The sequence below is a fragment of the Oncorhynchus clarkii genome, chromosome 5, assembly GCF_045791955.1.
Source record: "Oncorhynchus clarkii lewisi isolate Uvic-CL-2024 chromosome 5, UVic_Ocla_1.0, whole genome shotgun sequence".
NCBI classification, from domain to species: Eukaryota; Metazoa; Chordata; class Actinopteri; order Salmoniformes; family Salmonidae; genus Oncorhynchus; species Oncorhynchus clarkii.
Window position 1 is genome coordinate 13,973,723 of NC_092151.1, and position 24,548 is coordinate 13,998,270.

General features: G+C 43.2%; 1 protein-coding gene across 1 annotated transcript; it reads left to right on the forward strand.

Moving 5' to 3' along the window:
• The first annotated feature begins 4 nt into the window (after window positions 1-4).
• LOC139408388 (TBC1 domain family member 13-like) lies at window positions 5-21,891 on the forward strand. Its single transcript, XM_071152192.1, has 13 exons — window positions 5-27; window positions 568-614; window positions 2,975-3,048; window positions 3,203-3,243; window positions 4,989-5,050; window positions 9,966-10,065; window positions 10,248-10,330; window positions 10,608-10,767; window positions 12,849-13,059; window positions 17,011-17,174; window positions 17,460-17,620; window positions 17,898-17,955; window positions 18,071-21,891. The coding sequence occupies exons 2-13, from the start codon at window positions 592-594 to the stop codon at window positions 18,134-18,136; spliced, it is 1,203 nt and encodes a 400-aa protein (XP_071008293.1). The 5' UTR covers window positions 5-27; window positions 568-591; the 3' UTR covers window positions 18,137-21,891.
• The last annotated feature ends 2,657 nt before the right edge of the window (window positions 21,892-24,548 follow it).

Sequence of the window (24,548 nt, forward strand, 5' to 3'; positions counted from 1 at the left end):
AATTAATTGCTTCATGGGAACGGGAAGGTAATGAGAAACACAATTCTCCTTGCATTTTATGAAAGTAGCTAGCTAGCTATATGTTGTTGCATGGTCATTGTTAGTAAAATCCTCTCAACATTTGGGATAGGGAGGGTATCTATCTAACTGGTGAGTTATAATGAACTTGTAACCAGATCTGGCATTGAACACAAAATAAGTGCACGCACTGCACATAGGTAGTGCAAAAAGCAATTCTAATTATTATTTACATAAAATAATGCAAAGTAGTAAAATTACATGAAAATTATTATGCATACATTTGTTGACGGGGCATAACTAAAAAAATATATAGCAGAGATCATCCAACACTGGAACGGTGATATGCTCGTGAAGTTTACAGTGTGAGTACAATCAGAAATAGCATTTCAGTCCAACTATGATAAATGTGACTTCAAGAAAATAAACTTCGAGTATTTTTTTTTACATATGTAATTGGAGCATATGAATAAGCCACATAGTCATTTGAGTAGTTTTTACAAAATGTTGTATGTTTCCCCATCGGACTATTTTTCTTGTGGCACACAGGTCTAGCTTTTGGATTCTTCCAACATGTCGAGCTCGTACCGAAGCAGGTGAGGTGTACATTTGATTTATGAATGGACATTGGGCCATAATAACAAATTCGAGGAAATGTCATGTACGTTTTGTGTTTTTTGGCAATCTCTTGTGATGCGTTCTCTGTAGCTAATTGTTCGTGTATTATGTGGTAGACTCCAAAAGCTATGTAAGCTCACTTTAGCCAACTGGTTAGCTAACGTTAGCTAGCTAGATAGCTAACGTTAGCTCGCTGGGAAGACATCTGGTATCAATATCGATGAAAGTGCTCGCTTCTGTATTGTACTACATTGCAGACAATATTACCCCCCATACCCTGCTTGAATGAAATAATTGTTTCGTATCTAGCTAACTATCTATTGTATGGGGATAATATTTTTTTTTTGCTCAAGCGTAGACACAACTATCATGTTTGTCTATTTCAGTGACTGTAACTATTAATAGTTAGAATTCAATTTAAACTGAAGGAACCCTAAAGGGCCATTTATTTCGAGGTTTTCAATGAACTAGGTAGTGGCTAACGTTAAACTGTTGAGGAAGGGCTGGGCTAAGAGAATGCAGAACTTGTACTACCTAATTCCTCAAATGCAATTATGCAACTTAGGTTACTAACATACCCACATTCTCCACTTATCAAGTTATCACGACATACTGAGACCACTTTAGACTAGAGACAGTCAAACCTGTGTGTTGTATTCAACTTAATGTCAGCTATTGATAATCCACAAGACAAGGATAAATACAGAATAGCCTAATCAAGGTACAATGTTGGTATGTTGCATTACATTTGACCTATACAATGCAAATGCTGACAGGACATCCCTTTCAACCCTTGTAAGACAGGGGCAGTTCAAGCAGGACACACTAATTTACTTGATTTGAATCTATTTAGGGGCCTGCTATTATGTGGCTAAATAAAACTGTTCATATGCCTACTATGGTAACCTATTTTCTGTGATGGCTGAAATGTTGTCAAACTTTGGCTATTAATTATTAAAGCTTCCCTTGTTTTTAGGCTACTATTCACTTTTGCTTTTGGACTTTCTTGTTCCAGGAAAATAATGGATCCAATGTTATGAAGGGTAGCCCACTTTAGGGTTTAATTGTAACAGCAAAGCAATTTTACCTAGTATTGAAGTTAGTGATCTGAGGTCAGGACTGGCGTCTCGTGAGGGCTGTTGCTTGATGATAAACAAATTAACTGTATTTCCCTTTGAATAGCACCCAGCAACTTTGCTGATTGTCTGCAGTTTTGGAGGGAGCCATGACAAACAGGATGTAGCCGTCCAGGAAAAAGATAAATAGCTATTACAGGAGAAAGGCATACTAGATTGATATCATAACTCTTGCTTTGGTTCTCTTCAGTAGGTTAGAAGAAAATCAGAACATCACAGATATAGCTAACTCTCTGATGTTGTATATCCAACCCTGTCAGTTCTGCATGCACCTCTTTCTAAAAGCTAACACTGAGCGTTCAGCTTTAGCCAAAGCTCTGCTGTATAGCCTAAGCACTGCTGTATAGCCTAAGCCTTTAATACTTTTGGGATAAATCACAACAATCAATCAACCCCAATCTATTTTGATTTCCTCTGGGAGAATCAATGCTTATTTTCCTTTTAGTGATAATGTAGCCTAACCACCACACCAATGGGTACTGTGATTTGCTGATCAGCTGATCATGACAGGAGGACAGACAGCCCGCATTGATCATGAGTTCACATAGGTATCACTGTACCCATGCAGTCCAGCTGTCAGGAGGATGTTTGCACGTATAAACTAGTGGCGGTACTGTATATTTAATGAGTAATTAAAGTGTTACAAATCATTAAAGGGGCATTCTGTCAAAGTCCCTCCATTTAATATGCTTTTTTGCACTATAAGAACAGTTGAAGCTGGCTGTGTTGGTAAATCTGCATTTCAAAGACTGTTACCTGAGCAGCTGTCTGAGGTGGAAGTTGGACAAATCAATTATGTTGTACTAGGGGTTTATGGCTATTGGTACCAAGTTAGTGGGGAGGGGCAATTGGTCAGAACCTCGTCCTTTTCTAGCCACGTTAATGGCCACATGAACGACTCCCCAGGGAATGTATAAGGTAAACACATGGAACTGTGCAGCCCTGTGTAGATTGCATCTATCCTTCTTCTCATAGATAAATAATCATGAGTCTACCCACCTACAACACCCTCTCCTGTTTTCGGTCTGCTACATGTGCATAATCTGAATGAGGCATTATGGGACTGTGTCCCTCCTTATTCTTCATGGGAGGCATTAAGCCATGTCTGTATATTTTAAGATTTACATGAATGCAGCACACAATATGCTTCTTACACCACAGCCTATATTGATGTTATTTTTCCCTTTCTTGTACAATTAAAGGATCCAGGAATTCAAGGTGGCCTTGAGTGAAGAGAAGCTAGACTTGAATGCACTCCGGGAACTTTGCTTCAGCGGTGAGAAAAAACTTTGCTTTCATTTCTAGAATGTCATTTTTTCATGTGTTTTTACGTATGTTATTATGTCTCCTTATTTCACTTTCTCTTGTCCTGTATTCATCTTTTTTTGTCATTCCTCCTCCTCTCCTCCACCCTCCTATCTCTCTCTCAGGTATCCCATTTGAAGGAGGCATCCGTGCACTTTGCTGGAAAGTGAGTTGCTCCACCCCTTTTAATAGACATCTACAGTATGTAGTATTAGTTTCAGCCTGTTTTTCTAATCATACAGTGCCTTGAGAAAGTATTCGGCCCCCTTGAACTTTGCGACCTTTTGCCACATTTCAGGCTTCAAACATAAAGATATAAAACTGTATTTTTTTGTGAAGAATCAACAACAAGTAGGACACAATCATGAAGTGGAACGACATTTATTGGATATTTCAAACTTTTTTAACAAATCAAAAACTGAAAAATTGGGCGTGCAAAATTATTCAGCCCCCTTAAGTTAATACTTTGTAGCGCCACCTTTTGCTGCGATTACAGCTGTAAGTCGCTTGGGGTATGTCTCTATCAGTTTTGCACATCAAGAGACTGAATTTTTTTCCCATTCCTCCTTGCACAGCTCGAGCTCAGTGAGGTTGGATGGAGAGCATTTGTGAACAGCAGTTTTCAGTTCTTTCCACAGATTCTCGATTGGATTCAGGTCTGGACTTTGACTTGGCCATTCTAACACCTGGATATGTTTATTTTTGAACCATTCCATTGTAGATTTTGCTTTATGTTTTGGATCATTGTCTTGTTGGAAGACAAATCTCCGTCCCAGTCTCAGGTCTTTTGCAGACTCCATCAGGTTTTCTTCCAGAATGGTCCTGTATTTGGCTCCATCCATCTTCCCATCAATTTGAACCATCTTCCCTGTCCCTGCTGAAGAAAAGCAGGCCCAAACCACGATGCTGCCACCACCATGTTTGACAGTGGGGATGGTGTGTTCAGCTGTGTTGCTTTTACGCTAAACATAACGTTTTGCATTGTTGCCAAAAAGTTCAATTTTGGTTTCATCTGACCAGAGCACCTTCTTCCACATGTTTGGTGTGTCTCCCAGGTGGCTTGTGGCAAACTTTAAACAACACTTTTTATGGATATCTTTAAGAAATGGCTTTCTTCTTGCCACTCTTCCATAAAGGCCAGATTTGTGCAATATACGACTGATTGTTGTCCTATGGACAGAGTCTCCCACCTCAGCTGTAGATCTCTGCAGTTCATCCAGAGTGATCATGGGCCTCTTGGCTGCATCTATGATCAGTCTTCTCCTTGTATGAGCTGAAAGTTTAGAGGGACGGCCAGGTCTTGGTAGATTTGCAGTGGTCTGATACTCCTTCCATTTCAATATTATTGCTTGCACAGTGCTCCTTGGGATGTTTAAAGCTTGGGAAATCTTTTTGTATCCAAATCCGGCGTTAAACTTCTTCACAACAGTATCTCGGACCTGCCTGGTGTGTTCCTTGTTCTTCATGATGCTCTCTGCGCTTTTAACGGACCTCTGAGACTATCACAGTGCAGGTGCATTTATACGGAGACTTGATTACACACAGGTGGATTGTATTTATCATCATTAGTCATTTAGGTCAACATTGGATCATTCAGAGATCCTCACTGAACTTCTGGAGAGAGTTTGCTGCACTGAAAGTAAAGGGGCTGAATAATTTTGCACGGCCAATTTTTCAGTTTTTGATTTGTTAAAAAAGTTTGAAATATCCAATAAATGTCGTTCCACTTCATGATTGTGTCCCACTTGTTGTTGATTCTTCACAAAAAAATACAGTTTTATATCTTTATGTTTGAAGCCTGAAATGTGGCAAAAGGTCGCAAAGTTCAAGGGGGGCGAATACTTTCGCAAGGCACTGTATCTGTGAGTGATTGGGATTCTTATTTCGGGTGACTTGCTTCCATGTTTTCAGGTCCTTCTAAACTACCTGCCTCTGGACCAGACGATGTGGGACTCCTTTCTCAAAAAGCAGAGGTAAATTGTCTCCAGTACTGATGGACATCAATTATTTATCAACAAGAGGAGATGTATTGAAATGGTCAGAATAAGAAATGTGTGCACTTGCAAGACCGGTTTGAAATAGGGCTGTGCGATATGGCCCAAAACTCATATTTCTATTTTTTTCAAACTTATGGAGGATTCACTATATACAGTGTTCAGGCCCCTTCCCTTTTTCCACATTTTGTTACGTTACAGCCTTATTCTTAAATGGATTAAATAAATACAAATCCTCACCAGTCTCACCAGTATATACCCCATAATGACAAAGCGAAAATCCTTTTTTTTTTTTTTATAAAAAATAAATACACTTTTTTGCCAATTTATAAAAAATTGAACAGAAATACCTTATTTACATAAGTGTTCATACTCTTTGCTATGAGACTTGAAATTGAGCTCAGGTGCATCCTGTTTCCATTGATCATCCTTGAGATGTTTTTACAACTTCATTGGAGTCCACCTGTGGTAAATTCAATTGATTGGACATGATTTGGAAAGGCGCACACCTGTCTATATAAGGTCCCACAGTTGACCGTGCGTGTCAGAGCAAAAACCAAGCCATGAGGTCGAAGGAAATGTCCGGAGATCTCTGAGACAGGATTGTCCCGTCGATGTGGATAGGGTGCTGCTCCTCTGCTGTTTCTAGAAGTCCACGATAATTTCTTTAAAAAATTATTTTTTTAATATTTGAATTTTTACCCCTTTTTTCGCCCCAATTTCGTGGTATCCAATTGTTGTAGTAGCTACTATCTTGTCTCATCGCTACAACTCCCGTACGTGCTCGGGAGAGACGAAGGTTGAAAGTCATGCGTCCTCCGATACACAACCCAACCAGCCGCACTGCTTCTTAACACAGCGCGCATCCAACCCGGAAGCCAGCCGCACCAATGTGTCGGAGGCTACACCGTGCACCTGGCAACCTTGGTTAGCCCGCGCCCGGCCCGCCACAGGAGTCGCTGGTGCGCGATGAGACAAGGACATCCCTACCGACCAAGCCCTCCCTTTTAGAAAATTAACAAAGGTCTTATAAACAATCTCACAAGCCCACGTGATAATGAGTAGCCAGCTAATATTTATATTTAAAATTTATTCAACTTGGATCTAGGTATAATTAAACAAGCTCTGAATTCCAGCTAACCAGGCAAAACAGTTGAATAGTTATTAACACAACCTTCTGTCCATCTCAAACTGTTTAAAAGGATGTTAGCCTGTCCACTTTGTTCAGATGTTGAAATCAAGTGGCCTTCCTTAATTCTCAAAATGAGAACAAGTTGCCAATTCCAAATCAAATCAAATTTTATTTGTCACATACACATGGTTAGCAGATGTTAATGCGAGTGTAGCGAAATGCTTGTGCTTCTAGTTCCGACAATGCAGTAATAACAAGTAATCTAACTAACAATTCCAAAACTACTGTCTTGTACACAGTGTAAGGGGATAAAGAATATGTACATAAGGATATATGAATGAGTGATGGTACAGAGCAGCATAGGCAAGATACAGTAGATGGTATCGAGTACAGTATGTACAAATGAGATGAGTATGTAAACAAAGTGGCATAGTTTAAAGTGGCTAGTGATACATGTATTACATAAGGATACAGTCGATGATATAGAGTACAGTATATACGTATGCATATGAGATGAATAATGTAGGGTAAGTAACATTATATAATGTAGCATTGTTTAAAGTGGCTAGTGATATATTTACATAATTTCCCATCAATTCCCATTATTAAAGTGGCTGGAGTTGAGTCAGTGTCAGTGTGTTGGCAGCAGCCACTCAGTGTTAGTGGTGGCTGTTTAAAAGTCTGATGGCCTTGAGATAGAAGCTGTTTTTCAGTCTCTCGGTCCCAGCTTTGATGCACCTGTACTGACCTCGCCTTCTGGATGATAGCGGGGTGAACAGGCAGTGGCTCGGGTGGTTGTTGTCCTTGATGATCTTTATGGCCTTCCTGTGACATTGGGTGGTGTAGGTGTCCTGGAGGGCAGGTAGTTTGCCCCCGGTGATGCGTTGTGCAGACCTCACTACCCTCTGGAGAGCCTTACGGTTGAGGGAGGTGCAGTTGCCATACCAGGCGGTGATACAGCCCGCCAGGATGCTCTCGATTGTGCATCTGTAGAAGTTTGTGAGTGCTTTTGGTGACAAGCCGAATTTCTTCAGCCTCCTGAGGTTGAAGAGGCGCTGCTGCGCCTTCTTCACGATGCTGTCTGTGTGAGTGGACCAATTCAGTTTGTCTGTGATGTGTATGCCGAGGAACTTAAAACTTGCTACCCTCTCCACTACTGTTCCATCGATGTGGATAGGGGGGTGTTCCCTCTGCTGTTTCCTGAAGTCCACAATCATCTCCTTAGTTTTGTTGACGTTGAGTGTGAGGTTATTTTCCTGACACCACACTCCGAGGGCCCTCACCTCCTCCCTGTAGGCCGTCTCGTCGTTGTTGGTAATCAAGCCTACCACTGTTGTGTCGTCCGCAAACTTGATGATTGAGTTGGAGGCGTGCGTGGCCACGCAGTCGTGGGTGAACAGGGAGTACAGGAGAGGGCTCAGAACGCACCCTTGTGGGGCCCCAGTGTTGAGGATCAGCGGGGAGGAGATGTTGTTGCCTACCCTCACCACCTGGGGGCGGCCCGTCAGGAAGTCCAGTACCCAGTTGCACAGGGCGGGGTCGAGACCCAGGGTCTCGAGCTTGATGACGAGCTTGGAGGGTACTATGGTGTTGAATGCCGAGCTGTAGTCGATGAACAGCATTCTCACATAGGTATTCCTCTTGTCCAGATGGGTTAGGGCAGTGTGCAGTGTGGTTGAGATTGCATCGTCTGTGGACCTATTTGGGCGGTAAGCAAATTGGAGTGGGTCTAGGGTGTCAGGTAGGGTGGAGGTGATATGGTCCTTGACTAGTCTCTCAAAGCACTTCATGATGACGGATGTGAGTGCTACGGGGCGGTAGTCGTTTAGCTCAGTTACCTTAGCTTTCTTGGGAACAGGAACAATGGTGGCCCTCTTGAAGCATGTGGGAACAGCAGACTGGTATAGGGATTGATTGAATATGTCTGTAAACACACCGGCCAGCTGGTCTGCTCATGCTCTGAGGGCGCAGCTGTGGATGCCGTCTGGGCCTGCAGCCTTGCGAGGGTTAACACGTTTAAATGTCTTACTCACCTCGGCTGCAGTGAAGGAGAGACCGCATGTTTTCGTTGCAGGCCGTGTCAGTGGCACTGTATTGTCCTCAAAGCGGGCAAAAAAGTGATTTAGTCTGCCTGGGAGCAAGACATCCTGGTCCGTGACTGGGCTGGATTTCTTCCTGTAGTCCGTGATTGACTGTAGACCCTGCCACATACCTCTTGTGTCTGAGCCGTTGAATTGAGATTCTACTTTGTCTCTGTACTGGCGCTTAGCTTGTTTGATAGCCTTGCGGAGGGAATAGCTGCACTGTTTGTATTCGGTCATGTTACCAGACACCTTGCCCTGATTAAAAGCAGTGGTTCGCGCTTTCAGTTTCACACGAATGCTGCCATCAATCCACGGTTTCTGGTTAGGGAATGTTTTAATCGTGGCTATGGGAACGACATCTTCAACGCACGTTCTAATGAACTCGCACACCGAATCAGCATATTCGTCAATGTTGTTATCTGACGCAATACGAAACATCTCCCAGTCCACGTGATGGAAGCAGTCTTGGAGTGTGGAGTCAGCTTGGTCGGACCAGCGTTGAACAGACCTCAGCGTGGGAGCCTCTTGTTTTAGTTTCTGTCTGTAGGCAGGGATCAACAAAATGGAGTCGTGGTCAGCTTTTCCGAAAGGGGGGCGGGGCAGGGCCTTATATGCGTCGCGGAAGTTAGAGTAACAATGATCCAAGGTCTTTCCACCCCTGGTTGCGCAATCGATATGCTGATAAAATTTAGGGAGTCTTGTTTTCAGATTAGCCTTGTTAAAATCCCCAGCTACAATGAATGCAGCCTCCGGATAAATCGTTTCCAGTTTGCAGAGAGTTAAATAAAGTTTGTTCAGAGCCATCGATGTGTCTGCTTGGGGGGGGATATATACGGCTGTGATTATAATCGAAGAGAATTCTCTTGGTAGATAATGCGTTCTACATTTGATTGTGAGGAATTCTAAATCAGGTGAACAGAAGGATTTGAGTTCCTGTATGTTTCTTTCATCACACCATGTCATGTTGGCCATGAGGCATACGCCCCCGCCCCTCTTCTTACCAGAAAGATGTTTGTTTCTGTCAGCGCGATGCGTGGAGAAACCCGTTGGCTGCACCGCTTCGGATAGAGTCTCTCCAGTGAGCCATGTTTCAGTGAAGCAAAGGACGTTACAGTCTCTGATGTCCCTCTGGAATGATACCCTTGCTCGGATTTCATCAACCTTGTTGTCAAGAGACTGGACATTGGCAAGAAGAATGCTAGGGAGTGGTGCACGATGTGCCCGTCTCCGGAGTCTGACCAGAAGACCGCCTCGTTTCCCTTCTTTCGGAGTCGTTTTTTTGGTCGCTGCATAGGATCCACTCCGTTGTCCTGTTTGTAAGGCAGAACACAGGATCCGCGTCGCGAAAAACATATTCTTGGTCGTACTGATGGTGAGTTGACGCTGATCTTATATTCAGTAGTTCTTCTCGACTGTATGTAATGAAACCTAAGATGACCTGGGGTACTAATGTAAGAAATAACACGTAAAAAAACAAAAAACTGCATAGTTTCCTAGGAACGCGAAGCGAGGCGGCCATCTCTGTCGGCGCCGGAAGTCAATACAATTCCTTCTTGTAATTGTCAGTCAAATTGAACTCCTGAAATGAAACAATTAGGATTAGCTGACCTCCGATAGTCCCTGACTCTTGCGTTAATCCACAGGTGTCGAGATACAGTATTTAATTTTGTGCCCACAGGGAGGGTTATTCCCAGTTCCTGAAGGAGATGATTATCCAGCCCGGCATCGCTAAGGCCAACCTGGGCCTCTCCAGAGAGGACGTGACCATGGAGGACCACGTGAGTTCCTCCTCTCCCTCCTTCTTTACCCCCCCCCCCCCCCCCCAAAATACCAAAATAGACCAATTTCCTACTCTGATACACACCGCTGGGTTGTCTCGGCTAATACGCAGGAACTTTCACCGAATTTTCCCATACATTAATTTTAATTCCGTCTTTCTAAATTTCTTGCAATCTCTCAGCCTCTCAACCCCAGCCCAGAGAGCAAGTGGAACAACTACTTCAGAGACAACGAGGTGCTGCTGCAGATTGATAAAGATGTCAGGTAGGTAGCTTGGCAACAAGCTAGGCACTTCTTTAGCTGACTGTGAAGTGAATATCTTCTTGTATTATTAGTAACTCGTCCTCCAGAGCCGGGGCGAGCATTAATGAATAGTCTATTAATGTATTCCAGTAGCCTGTCATGGAATACCATCTCTAAATAGGCAGAAGGTCAGCAGCAGTGGCTTTCTCTCATGGAAGGATGTCTTCTATTCCACAAAGGAACAAAGAGGATTATAACTATTAAGTGCTAACTAACTAATGTATTTCTGTAATGGCAGGCGTCTGTACCCAGACATGGCCTTCTTCCAGTGGCCCACAGACTACCCATGCCAGCTGATCCTGGACCCCCAGAATGACTATGAGACCCTCAGGTGCCGTGTGGAACAGACCACCCTCAAGGCCCAGACCGTGGACCGCAACCGCAGCGGGGTCACCAACGTGAGTCTGACCAACACAGAGAGAGAGTGTGTGTATGTGTCCGTTTCATTTGGCAGGTAGCCTAGCAGTTGAGCGTTGGGCCACTAACCGAAAGGTTACTGGTTCTAATCACCGAGCCGACTAGTTGAAATATCTGTCGACGTGCCCTTGAGCAAGGCACTTTACCCTAATAGCTCTGGTAAGTCGCTCTGGAAAAGAGCGTCAGCTAAATGACTCAAATGCAAAATGTGACGAGGAATACCTGTGTAAGAATGCTGTTCATCGACGACAGCTCAGCCTTCAACACCATTGTGCCCTCTGAGCTCATCACTAAACTCAGGGCCCTGTGTCTGAAACCCGCCCTGTGCAACGGTATCCTAGATTTCCTGACGGGCCGACCCCAGGTGGTGAAGGTAAGCAACAACACCTCTGCTACACTGATCCTCAACACACTGATTCCCTCCTGTACTCCCTTTTCACCCACGACTGCGTGACCACGCACGCCTCCAACTGAATCATCAAGTTTGCTGACGACACAACGGTGTTAGACCTGATTACCAACAACGACGAGACAGCCTACAGGGAAGAGGGGATTGCTCTGGCAGAGTGTTGCCAGGAAAATAACCTCCCTCACAGTCAACAAAACGAAGGAGCTGATCCTGGACTACAAGAGACAACAGAGAGAGCACACCCCCATCCACATCGACACGCCCCCATCCACATCGACACGCCCCCATCCACATCGACGGTGCCCCAGTGGAGAGGGTCAAAAGCTTCAAGTTCCTCGGTGTGCACATCACTGAGGACCTGAAATGGTCAGATCACATCGACAGTGAAGAAATTCGGCTTTGCTCCTAAGACCCTCAGGTATTTCTACAGATGCACAATTGAGAGCATCCTGTCAGGCTGTATCACCACCTGGTAGAGCAATTGCACCGTCCGCAACCGCAGGGCTCTCCAGAGGCTGGTGCAGTCAGCTCAACGTGTAACCTGGTGCACACTGCCTGCCCTCCAGGACATCATCAGCACCTGGTGTCACAGGAAGGCCAAAAAGATCATCTAAGGACCTCAGCCATCCGAGCCACAGCCTACCCTGCATCTTAGGGACTGCTGCCCTATGTACATAGTCACTGAACACTGGTCACTTTAATAATGTTTACATACTATTTATACAGTATATCTACTGCTATTCAAAATATTTGATCATTTAAAAAAATATATTATTGTGCTTGTTTGCATTGATTAATAGGAACTAGGAACATACGCATTACACTGCAACTGACATAACACCTGCTAAACTGTATATGCATCCAAGAATATTTGATTTGTCAATGCTTCCACTCCCATAGGCGGCAGGGTGACCTTGTTTAGGTAACAATAGGGAAAACACTATTCAGTTGGCAGTAGTGCTGACTCTACTACCCTGTGTTATGTTCATTCCCCCACCCTACTCTTCTGCTTTAAGCAATGCGGTCACGATGCACAAGCTGTGGTGAGTATGCAAGGTCTCGGCAAGTTTGGCAAGGGGGATACTACAAAGCAGGATCAATGAGTTGTCCAGCTAACTTGCTGAAATATTCTAACTTAAAAAATAAAAAAAATATTGAAATGGGCATGGTGTAATTAACTCACAAAACAACACAAAACACATCTAAGTTTAGCTTTCTTAATGAATTAGAAACTCAATAGTTATTTCTCGTTGTTTATTGAAGTTGATTCTGCTTTGTAGTATACCCCTCCGATATTGGCTTGATAACCCTATTTGACTTATGGGTGTATTCGGCTTGTGTCCATCTCCATTCTATAACAAATAACTAGAATTTGAATTCCAATCTTTGTGGATTCCCCTCACCAATGCGTTTCTTCCATGGCGAGAGCTGTCATGCTGCTTTGATAACTGTTGCTTGTGGATAAGCAATATGGTAGAAATGTTGTCCATATTGCTCATACCCATCTAATCTGTTCAGATCTACACAAGTGCCTGCCTCAGGGGGTAGTGGTTGTTTTTGGACTGGGCCTAACCCCCCCCCCCCCCCTCTCCTACCCATTCTCCCCTCTCCTCTCTACACACCCTTTCCCCTCTTTACCTCCCCCCTCTTCAGGTGAGCTCCCCGGGCAAGGCCCTCAACCTGTACCCTTCCAACGAGTACGAGGTGCTGCCCAATGGCTGTGAGGCCCACTGGGAGGTGGTGGAGCGCATCCTGTTCATCTACGCTAAGCTCAACCCGGGCATCGCCTACGTGCAGGGCATGAACGAGGTGGTGGGACCCCTCTACTACACCTTCGCTACCGACCCCAACAACAAGTGGAGAGGTGGGTGGAGGTTTCTTGGGAGCAGAGCAGAAGACGCCTCTGTAGTGTAGATGGACTAATAAAGTAGTATTCTGTTGTATTAATGGCAAATATCAGCTCTATTTGCTGCTACTTCTCTCTGATAGTCCCATTGCAAATCAAATCAAATTTATTTATATAGCCCTTCATACATCAGCTGATATCTCAAAGTGCTGTACAGAAACTTTGCTGTCCCCAGTCAAGTGGACTGGGGACAGCAAGGAGTCATCATGTCAGGTAGTCCTGAGGCATGGTCCTAGGGCTCAGGTCCTCCGAGAGAGAGAAAGAGAGAATTAGAGGGAGCATACTTAAATTCACACAGGACACCGGATAGGACAGGAGAAGTACTCCAGATATAACAAACTGACCCTAGCTCCCCAACACATAAACTACTGCAGCATAAATACTGGAGGCTGAGACAGGAGGGGTCAGGAGACACTGTGGCCCCATCCGATGACACCCCCAGACAGGGCCAAACAGGAAGGATATAACCCCACCCACTTTGCCAAAGCACAACCCCCACACCACTAGAGGGATATCTTCAACAACCAACTTACCATCCTGAGACAAGGCCGAGTATAGCCCACAAAGATCTCCGCCACGGCACAACCCAAGGGGGGGCGCCAACCCAGACAGGAAGATCACATCAGTGACTCAACCCACTCAAGTGACGCACCCCTCCTAGGGACGGTATGAAAGAGCCCTAGTAAGCCAGTGACTCAGCCCCTGTAATAGGGTTAGAGGCAGAGAATCCCAGTGGAAAGAGGGGAACCGGCCAGGCAGAGACAGCAAGGGCGGTTCGTTGCTCCAGAGCCTTTCCGTTCACCTTCACACTCCTGGGCCAGACTACACTCAATCATATGACCCACTGAAGAGATGAGTCTTCAGTAAAGACTTAAAGTTTGAGACCGAGTTTGCGTCTCACATGGGTAGGCAGACCATTCCATAAAAATGGAGCTCTATAGGAGAAAGCCCTACCTCCAGCTGTTTGCTTAGAAATTCTAGGGACAATTAGGAGGCCTGCGTCTTGTGACCGTAGCGTACATGTAGGTATGTACGGCAGGACCAAATCAGAGAGATAGGTAGGCGCAAGCCCATGTAATGCTTTGTAGGTTAGCAGTAAAACCTTGACATCAGCCCTTGCCTTGACAGGAAGCCAGTGTAGGGAGGCTAGCACTGGAGTAATATGATCAAATATTTTGGTTCTAGTCAGGATTCTAGCAGCCGTATTTAGCACCAACTGAAGTTTATTTAGTGCTTTGTCCAGGTAGCAGGAAAGTAGAGCATTGCAGTAGTCTAACCTAGAAGTGACAAAAGCATGGATTAATTGTTCTGCATCATTTTTGGACAGAAAGTTTCTTATTTTTGCAATGTTACGTAGATGGAAAAAAGCTGTCCTTGAAACAGTCTTGATATGTTCTTCAAAAGAGAGATCAGGGTCCAGAGTAACGCCGAGGTCCTTCACAGTTTTATTTGAGACGACTGTACAACCATTAAGATTAATTGTCAGATTCAACAGAAGATCTCTTTGTTTCTTGGGACCTAGAACAAGCATCTCTGTTTTGTCCGAGTTTAAAAGTAGAACGTTTGCAGCCATCCACTTCCTTATGTCTGAAACACATGCTTCTAGCAAGGGCAATTTTGGGGCTTCACCATGTTTCATTGAAATGTACAGCTGTGTGTCATCTGCATAGCAGTGAAAGTTAACATTATGTTTTCGAATGACATCCCCAAGAGGTAAAATATATAATGAAAACAATAGTGGTCCTAAAACGGAACCTTGAGGAACACCAAAATTTACAGTTGATTTGTCAGACGACAAACCATTCACAGAGACAAACTGATATATTTCCGACAAATAAGATCTAAACCAGGCCAGAACTTGTCTGTATAGACCAATTTGGGTTTCCAATCTCTCCAAAAGAATGTGCTGATCGATGGTATCAAAAGCAGCACTAAGGTCTTGGAGCACGAGGACAGATGCAGAGCCTCGGTCTGATGCCATTAAAAGGTAATTTAACCCAGGTGGGGGTCTAAAACCAGACTGAAGCATTTCGTATACATTGTTTGTCTTCAGGAAGGCAGTGAGTTACTGCGCAACAGCATTTTCTAAAATCTTTGAGAGGAATGGAAGATTCGATATAGGCTGATAATTTATTATATTTTCTGGGTCAAGGTTTGACTTTTTCAAGAGAGGCTTTATTTCGAGTTTATTTTGAGTGTCTCTCTTGATCCTAGGTCCTGGCAGAGTTGTGCAGACTCAGGACAACTTAGCTTTGAAGAAATACGCAGATTTACAGAGGAGTCCGTAATTTGCTTTCTAATAATCATGATATTTTCCTCAAAGAAGTTCATGAATTTATTACTGCTGAAGTGAAAGCCATCCTCTCTTGGGAATGCTGCTTTTTAGTTAGCTTTGCGACAGTATCAAAAAAGAATTTCGGATTGTTCTTATTTTCCTCAATTAGGTTGGAAAAATAGGATGATCGAGCAGCAGTAAGGGCTCTTCGATACTGCACGGTACTGTCTTTCCAAGCTAGTCGGAAGACTTCCAGTTTGGTGTGGCGCCATTTCCGTTCCAATTTTTTGGAAACTTGCTTCAGAGCTCTGGTATTTTCTGTATATCAGGGAGCTAGTTTCTTATGAGAAATGTTTTTTGGGGTGCAACTGCATCTAGGGTATTGCGCAAGGTTAAATTGAGTTCCTCAGTTAGGTGGTTTACTGATTTTTGTCCTCTGGCATCCTTGGGTAGACAGAGGGAGTCTGGAAGGACATCAAGGAATCTTTGTGTTGTCTGTGAATTTATAGCACGACTTTTGATGTTCTTTGGTTGGGGTCTGAGCAGATTATTTGTTGCATGTGCAAACGTAATAAAATGGTGGTCCGATAGTCCAGGATTATGAGGAAAAACATTAAGATCCACAACATTTATTCCATGGGACAAAACTAGGTCCAGAGTATGACTGTGACAGTGAGTAGGTCCAGAGACATGTTGGACAAAACCCACTGAGTCAATGATGGCTCCGAAAGCCTTTTGGAGTGGGTCTGTGGACTTTTCCATGTGAATATTAAAATCACCAAAGATTAGAATATTATCTGCTATGACTACAAGGTCCGATAGGAATTCAGGGAACTCAATGAGGAACGCTGTATATGGCCCAGGAGGTCTGTAAACAGTAGCTATAAAAAGTGATTGAGTAGGCTGCATAGATTTCATGACTAGAAGCTCAAAAGACGAAAACGTCATTTTTTATTTTGTAAATTGAAATTTGCTATCGTAAATGTTATCAACACCTCCGCCTTTGCGGGATGCATGGGGGATATGGTCACTAGTGTAGCCAGGAGGGGAGGCCTCATTTAACACAGTAAAGTCATCAGGCTTAAGCCATGTTTCAGTCAGGCCAATCACATCAAGATTATGATCAGTGATTAGTTCATTGACTATAATTGCCTTTGGTATCATGATCTCTATCAATAATGACAGGAATGGAGGAGGTCTTTATCCTAGTGAGATTGCTAAGGCAAACACCGCCATGTTTAGTTTTGCCCAACCTAGGTCAAGGCACAGACACGGTCTCAATGGGGATTGCACTAGTCTGCATCAGAGTGCTAATGTTCTGTGAAGGAATGGGTGTTCTGTGAAGGAATGGGTGTTCTGTGAAGGAATGGGTGTTCTGTGACGGAATGGGTGTTTTGTGATGGAATGGATCAAGCTAACTGATTCAGGACTGCCAGCTAGAGGACAAATGAGGGACCCCCCCCTTCTTCCCGATCACTTCTAATTCTCAGATATTTATTGCTTGACCTCCATTTAGAAGTATTTTATCGTCTGTCATATATAGACAGACAGACAGACACAATTGAAACTAGTTAAGGCACGATTGACTGACTGATTGATTGACTGATTTACTAATTGACCGTCCAACCAATCAGAGCACGCTGAGGCGGACACCTTCTTTTGTTTCACCAACCTGATGTCGGAGAACCGGGACATGTTCATCAAGAGTCTGGACGACTCACAGTGCGGCATCACCTACAAGATGGAGAGCGTCTACTCCATGCTCAAGGAGAAGGACATGGAGCTCTACATTAAACTGGTGAGCGACGGACTCCTGGGCCCAGTCCCAAAGCCATCCCTATGCCCTTTTCCTGGGCCCTTGTTGACTCGTCTTCACGGCTCTGAAAGGATACAAGTTCATAGGGGTATAGGGGGGGGGGTTACACATTTGATCTGTTTACCTATTAATTTTCCCCATGCACCTCCTAATCAAAACCAACACTTCATTTGATGAATTCATTTAGTGGGATAATGTAATGATGTTTGTAGTTATTATGGAGGCTAGTTCAATATGTCAACCCCCTAACTCCCTTCTCTTTAACAGCAGGAGCAGAACATCAAGCCTCAGTACTTCACCTTCCGCTGGCTGACCCTGCTGCTGTCTCAGGAGTTCCTCCTGCCCGACGTCATCCGCATCTGGGACACACTCTTTTCCGACCAGGACCGCTTCAACTTCCTCATCCTGGTCTGCTGCGCCATGCTCGTGTGAGTTCCCGTCTGTCCTCCCTAGCCACGAACCACAGCCCTCTGGGCTGGAACACCCCTACCCACAGATTGACCCCAGCCCCAATTCCCCAAGTCTGTTGAATTGAACATGGACAAGAATGCAATGCAATTCTGGTATTCACTTGAATTTGGATGGAATTGGATAGGATTTGGGTGGAATTGGATACTAGTAAGATACGTGTCTGCATCTTACCATATGATATGCATTGTTTGTTATTTCTGTTCTGATTAGCATGTCTGTCCTGTGTGGTTTCAGACTGATTCGAGATCAGTTGCTGGCAGGCGACTTCACGATCAACATGAGACTGCTGCAGGTAAGACCATCTGAAAGGATCTTTTCAAATACAGTGTGGCCAATGTAGGTAATGTTTTAGGCGACTACGGTGGTTTTACTTGACGTTTTGGCTGATTGTCTCTGGTCTTCTTCAGGACTACCCCATCTCAGATGTCCACACCATCCTGGCCAAGGCCAAGCAGCTTCAGGACGGGTCATAGCCACCCCTACCTCCCTTCTCCCTTCCTTGGTTGGGGAGGGGAGGATGCAACATTAAACTGATAACCCTGGGCACAACAAAGGAGGGAGAGGAAGACACCTGGCGCCAGGTTTGGTACAAGGTTGGTCGGAGAAACCAAACTCGGTACTTAGGCTTGTCATCTCACTCTCACGGCCTGACAGTTTTTCCGCTGGGAGGGTGTGTGGCCTCAAGCTATTTATTTTTGCACTGAACACTTGAAAAAAAGTGTACAAATCTGCATATATGAAGCAGAGAAACCACAGTTACGATTACAACAGAAGCATCATTATAAAGTCTGCCAGGGCTAATATCACACTCCCAGGGTTTTTTTAGGGTGTTTCTTTTTAGTGGGTTGGGAATAACTTTCTTTTTTTTACGGTCAAAGTGAAGTTTTTATTTTTTATCATTAAGATGAAATATAACACTACCTTGTAAAGACTAACCACCACAACAGCAAATAAACATGTTGCCACAGGGTTTGCTTTAAAGTATAGATTGTTATGACATTGGGCCTCAACGCAAGCATCCTCTCTCTCTGTTTTCATGACCGTGCTCAGATATTTACTCTACGCACATGAGCTACACGTCTGGACAGTTTATAGCTGGTTGTAACCTGATTCCGTGTCGATGGAGTCGCCAATATTAATGTATGTTTGCTGTCAAACCAATGGGATGTGAAACTTGTTTTATATTTTTTTTGGTGTGTCATGTAGCAGAAGCTCTTATCCAGAGCGACTTACAGGTGCAATTAGGGTTAAGTGCCTTGCTCAAGGGCACATCGGCAGATTGATCACCTAGTCGGCTTCTGAATTCAAACCAGCGATCTTTCGGTTACTGTCCTAAAGCTCTTAACCACTAGGCTACTTACTGTCCGACCCACTAACCTAACTGAAATTGATACATTGATGACGATGATATGGTTGCTTTTGATGTGAGGGCATTACTAAGCAAACAAATCAATCCAATTTAAATTGGGCATTCATTTTTTTAATAATATATTTTGACCTATCTCTGGTCGCATTGAGTGTCCAGAATAAACCAGAATACATTAAACATGAATGCCGTCTTGTAAATGAAGCATAACACATTTTGCTCTGCATACTGTAAGATTATTACAGAGAACAAATGATTGATAATAGTAGCTGAATATTTATCATGGATAAATGACTGACATTGAAAGGCTACGATGATAACATTTATGTATTCACATAATGGAGTTGACAGATAAGAGTTGAAAAATTACGGAGTTGATTACTTAAAATCACTATGATTGAATGTTATAGATTATTTTTTTATTTTTTTGTAAACGCTAACACTTACCACAAAGCTAAGACACCCTTGAAATGTATTTACCTTTTCAAACAGTAGGACCTTCATAATAATGTGATACTTTAAAGTACACAGATAATGACTTGCTTTGTTTTCAGCAATATTGTGAGAATGATACAACAGTTACCTTGTTACTGTTTGCATTTCAGTTTTATTACCATTCCCTAGAAATTCCAAGTATCACCATCCCTTTCAGTGGCAAGATGGTATCAGTCTATATTCTTTTCTTTTTACATCTTTTTCTCCCCAATTTCGTTGTCTCTAATTGTCTCATAGCTGCAACTCCCAACTAACTGCTTCTTGACACAATGCCCACTTAACCCAGAAGCCGTCCACACCAATGTGTCGGAGGAAACACTGTACACCTGGCGACCGTGCACTGCGCCCGGACCGCCAAAGGAGGCGCTAGTGCGCGATGGGACAAGGACATCCCTGGCGGCCAAACCTTCCCCTAACCCGGACGACGCTGGGCCAATTGTGCGCCACCCCATGGGTCTCCCAGGCCGCGGCCGGCTGCGACAGAGCCTGGACTCAAACCCAGAATCTCTAGTGGCACAGCTACTGTTGCACTGCGATGCAGTGTCTTAGACCACTACGCCACTCAGGAGGCTTCAGTCTACATTCTAACTCTATTTCAGTAACAAGATGGTATTAGTCTAAATTCTAACACTATTTCAGTAACAAGATGGTATTAGTCTACAGTCTAACACTATTTCAGTAGCAAGATGGTATTAGTCTACATTCTAACACAATATCAGTAGCAAGATGGTATGTTCCTACTGAAAAATTGCCTAGACAGGAATTGGTACAAATTGACAGTCTGTGACTAGCGATGGTTCAATGTGGCTTTATTGTACTAAAGTGAGGTAGTAAGAGATACTGTGCTGAGTATTTTGACACTGAATGAAATGGGAACACTCCTAGTTCAAACAGCTTGGCTTGGTCGATCAGTGTGTCTATAATCATGTCTTGATCTTAAAGGCCCAGTGCAGTCAAAAACTTGATTTCCCTGTGTTTTACATATTTCCACACCGAGGTTGGATTCATACTGAAATTGTGAAAATTATGATAATGCCCTTTTAGTGTAAGAGCTGTTTGAAAATACTTCCTGAAATTTCAGCCTGTTTTGGTGGGAGGGAGTTTTGGCCTTCCATGGTGACATCACCATGTGTTGAATTGGTTAATAAAGATTTCCAAACCTCTCTGCCAATAACAGCTAGTTTTCAGTTCCCCCTCCCTACTCCCCTAGTCCCTAGCCTCCCTGACAGTCTTAGCCAAGATCTTGCTTGAGAAATTGCTCTTTGCTAAGAAGCTATTTTTTTTATTTTGACCATTTTAATTTCAAACAATCACAGTAAGGTACTTAATTGTTACCTAGAAATAATTTGATACTTGTGTGGGGGAAAAAAAACAAGCTGCATTGAACCTTTTAATGAATGTATATAAACAGTGACAAATCCTCCCCTTGAAGATTCAGTAATGACAAAAAGGAAAGTCTTGTCTTCCTGTGATTCACAAACGTTTGTTGTCAATGATGAATGGTTTATGGTTCTCTAACATTTTCTCGTTCTTGTTTTGCTCTATCACAATTTTTTTCCTTTCCTTTTTTCCATTTTTCCATGGCTCTTGCCTTTCTCCCACCTCTTCCTCCCCTCCTTGCCCTGTGATTTTTGAGGGCTTGTCCAGGATAGGGCTAGCAGCAAGACAGTAGGCCCCGTGCCACAGTCCGCCTGCCAACCGTCATGCACTGCCATTCTCCCTCTTATCATATCGCTCTGTTTCTCATCCAGCAGACATTCAATTTGTGGACCACAAACTATCTGTTTAACAGCTATATTGAGACTGTTTTAGAAAGCAGCTCACTGCCTCTGGTCTCATCTCTGCCAACCGTTTGACGGTAGACAGCAAATCCTATGTGGCAAAAAGCTACTATAATTGTGGACTTGAGAATAACAGGGCTAGATAGGGAGAATGCATACTCATCATTAAATATAAGAATATATTTTGTAATCCTGCATGTCGATGGCTTTTTCTGTAACATTTATCCTCCGTTGAATTTAACATGGCTGAACAGTCTTTTGTCGTTGTCTGTTTGTTATTCGCACCGCACCACATTGTCCTTGGTGTCAGATTAATGTTTGTCATGCCACTGCTACACAGGGCAACAATGTAAATTGTCCAGCGTGTTGTGCTCTGATTTGACATATCCTCCATTGTCTTAAAAATCCTTAACGTCTTTGACTATGTGGAAGGACAACATTGCATTGTTGCCAGTGGCGATTATATAAATCTGTATAGTGATTACATCAGGAATTAGACAATGCTATGTGTAGCCATATTCTTCTCTAAGGGTTCTTCTTTGTGTATTTTCAGGCCCTTTTATAATAAATGCCAAGTGTGCAACAAGTACAGTTTTTACTTTACACCCTTTCCCTGTGGTTGCTTTCCCTCATTTCTCCCATTCTTCTCCCTCCCTCTTTATGTCCATCTCTCTCCCTTCCTCCCTTCTGTCCATCTCTCTCCCTTCCTCCCTTCTGTCCAACTCTCTCCATTCCTCCCTTCTGTCCATCTCTCTCCCTTCCTCCCTTCTGTCCATCTCTCTCCCTTCCTCCCTTCTGTCCATCTCTCTCTTTTCACTCTCATATTCTCCAGCCCCTCAGTGCTGTGGTTTAATGGAGACCACAGAGCCCCAGCATTGTGGGGTTATTAGTAACACATGGGGGTGTTTCCTCCATCTATATTGGTTTTGTAAGGTGAGGTCACCAATGGCTCTGCATCTGAAAAGGGAGCGGAGCACGCTGGCAGAAGAAACATGTGGGGGCGTGAAGCAGTGTAAGAGGGGAGAGAATGGGACACAGGCTCTTCGCTGCAGAACTCTGAAGTCTGTAGACTAGGCCAGGAAGAAAAACAATATTTTGAAAAGTATTCAAATATTTATGAGGTTTATATTGGCTACACCCACCACAAAGATGGTGTCGTTGTTTAGCAGACAAGTGGGTTAAGTAAAGCAGAACAATAGTAGTCCCACCATTTTCAAAGTTGATTTTGATTTGCTTTCGCAAAATAAAATAAAGGCGTGAACTTGGTCCATCTGGTTCTTGGTAATGGGCATCATAGTGAATTTGTAGACGACTGACAGGTCAGAGAAAGTTCAGCTTCTCTCTAAACGGTTTCCGGTGGATAACTGTAGAAACAGTATTTTTGTTTACAGTCATGATGATTCTGATTGCTTGACTGACTGGGGACAATATGGTTGCTCCTCATCCAACAACCATATTTATCAGAGTGCATTGTGGGTAGCTGGTGACCGTGGTGAGTACAGCATGGGGTTGTAGCATGTGTCCACTTGCATGGCACAGCAATGTTTCTGATACAGACTGCTTCCTCTCGCCCCTTCTGTTTGATAGCTTGTGAAATAGGAGGGAAAAGAGAGGTGTCATGTTTAGGTCAAGTTTAGATCGATTGTCTGTGCTTTAAGAGCTCTTAACCAAGGGAGACTTAATCCCAACTGCATCTTCCCTGGTGAACTTGAGTGATTGGCTGAGTTCCAAAGCTTCTAAATCACTTCCTGTCAATGTAATGTATCCTCCCTCTCCTTAAAGGAAAATGCCACCCCAAAACTATCTTTTGGTATTTGTTTCATTAGTCCATTTTTGAGAAAGTTCCAAAAATGTTTTGCATGTCAGCAATCAAGTTTTCAAGATCTATAACTTTCAATATACAGAAAAACAGCTGGTATGATAAAAAAAATGCATCACACCGGCTGTATTTTAAAAGTTATATATTTTGAAAACTTGATTGCTGACATGCAAAACGTGTTAGCGCCTTGCCCTAGCTCCGACCTCGTGTTCACAGAGCTGAAAGGACTAAACCATGAATTCCAATTTAATTCACTAAATTCAGGTCATAAATTGACCTCAAAACCCTAGTAGGGAGTGCTCTACAAATCTGTAAAGGCGTAGCAGTACTTTTTGTTGTTGCTTTTTTTTCACTCATCTCATGTGCCTGAACAACAAATGCAAGAAAGAATGATTTGTCTTTTTTGTTTACGTTGTGGTGTATTTTTGGGGGGGAAGGTTTGTAGGGTTTTTTTGGATCCCCATTCACTTTTGAAGAGGCAGCAGCTATTCATCCTGGGTCCACAAACAAACATGACAAGTAACAAAACACTGATAGACAAGGACAGTCACACAAGGGTGGGATGGTGAGAAAGCGGGTCAGAATGAATGTCTAGCAGATAAATAACTTTTCTCCTAATTTATATATTTGTGTGGCGGAAAACACCAGTCTGGTTATTAACATCAATCTTTACTCTCTCTTTCTAATGGTTATCTTATTGCTACTATGTAACATTTGTATTGCTACCATGTTAAAAAATATTAACCATGGGCAGCATTGGTCTAAGGGATGTTGTAAACTGAAGTAGCTTTTTCGAGCTGGGATATGAAGCGTCCACATCTGATAAGTTATTTTTCATGTGTACTCATTTTCATGTATTTTCATCCTTAAACAGTTGAACTCTTTATGAACCGTGTGTGTTTGTTCGTATGCATAAGTGTATGCTGCGTGTGTATGCGTGTCTGTCTGTATGACACTCTTCTCTTGTTTTTTTGCATGACTACATTTTTGTATGGGTATATACAGTATCTTAGTATTGGAGTTCTATACTGGTGTTTACAGTGTTTGCAACTGAACAATAAATATTTCAACGATGGTTTCAATTAAATAATTGTGAGATTCTGTCAATTGTATCGGACATTTTCACTATTGATGTTCTGCTTTTGACCTGTCTTGAAAAAGTATTACTTTAATTGAATTCAATCACGTCTACATTTGTAATGATGATTCAAATACTTAGGCTATTTTGTATAAATATCTGAACCTTGATGAAGGGACTATGGTTGAATGATTGGTAAAAATATACAATGACTTCCAGAATTTAGAAATCCTGCCACATAGTGGTACAGCATCACTGGTTATTAAACTTGGTTTGGTACTGAGCTTTCAGCAGCTTGTTTCCATGGAAACCCCTCCCTTACTTGCACCATAGACCACTTGGTGCC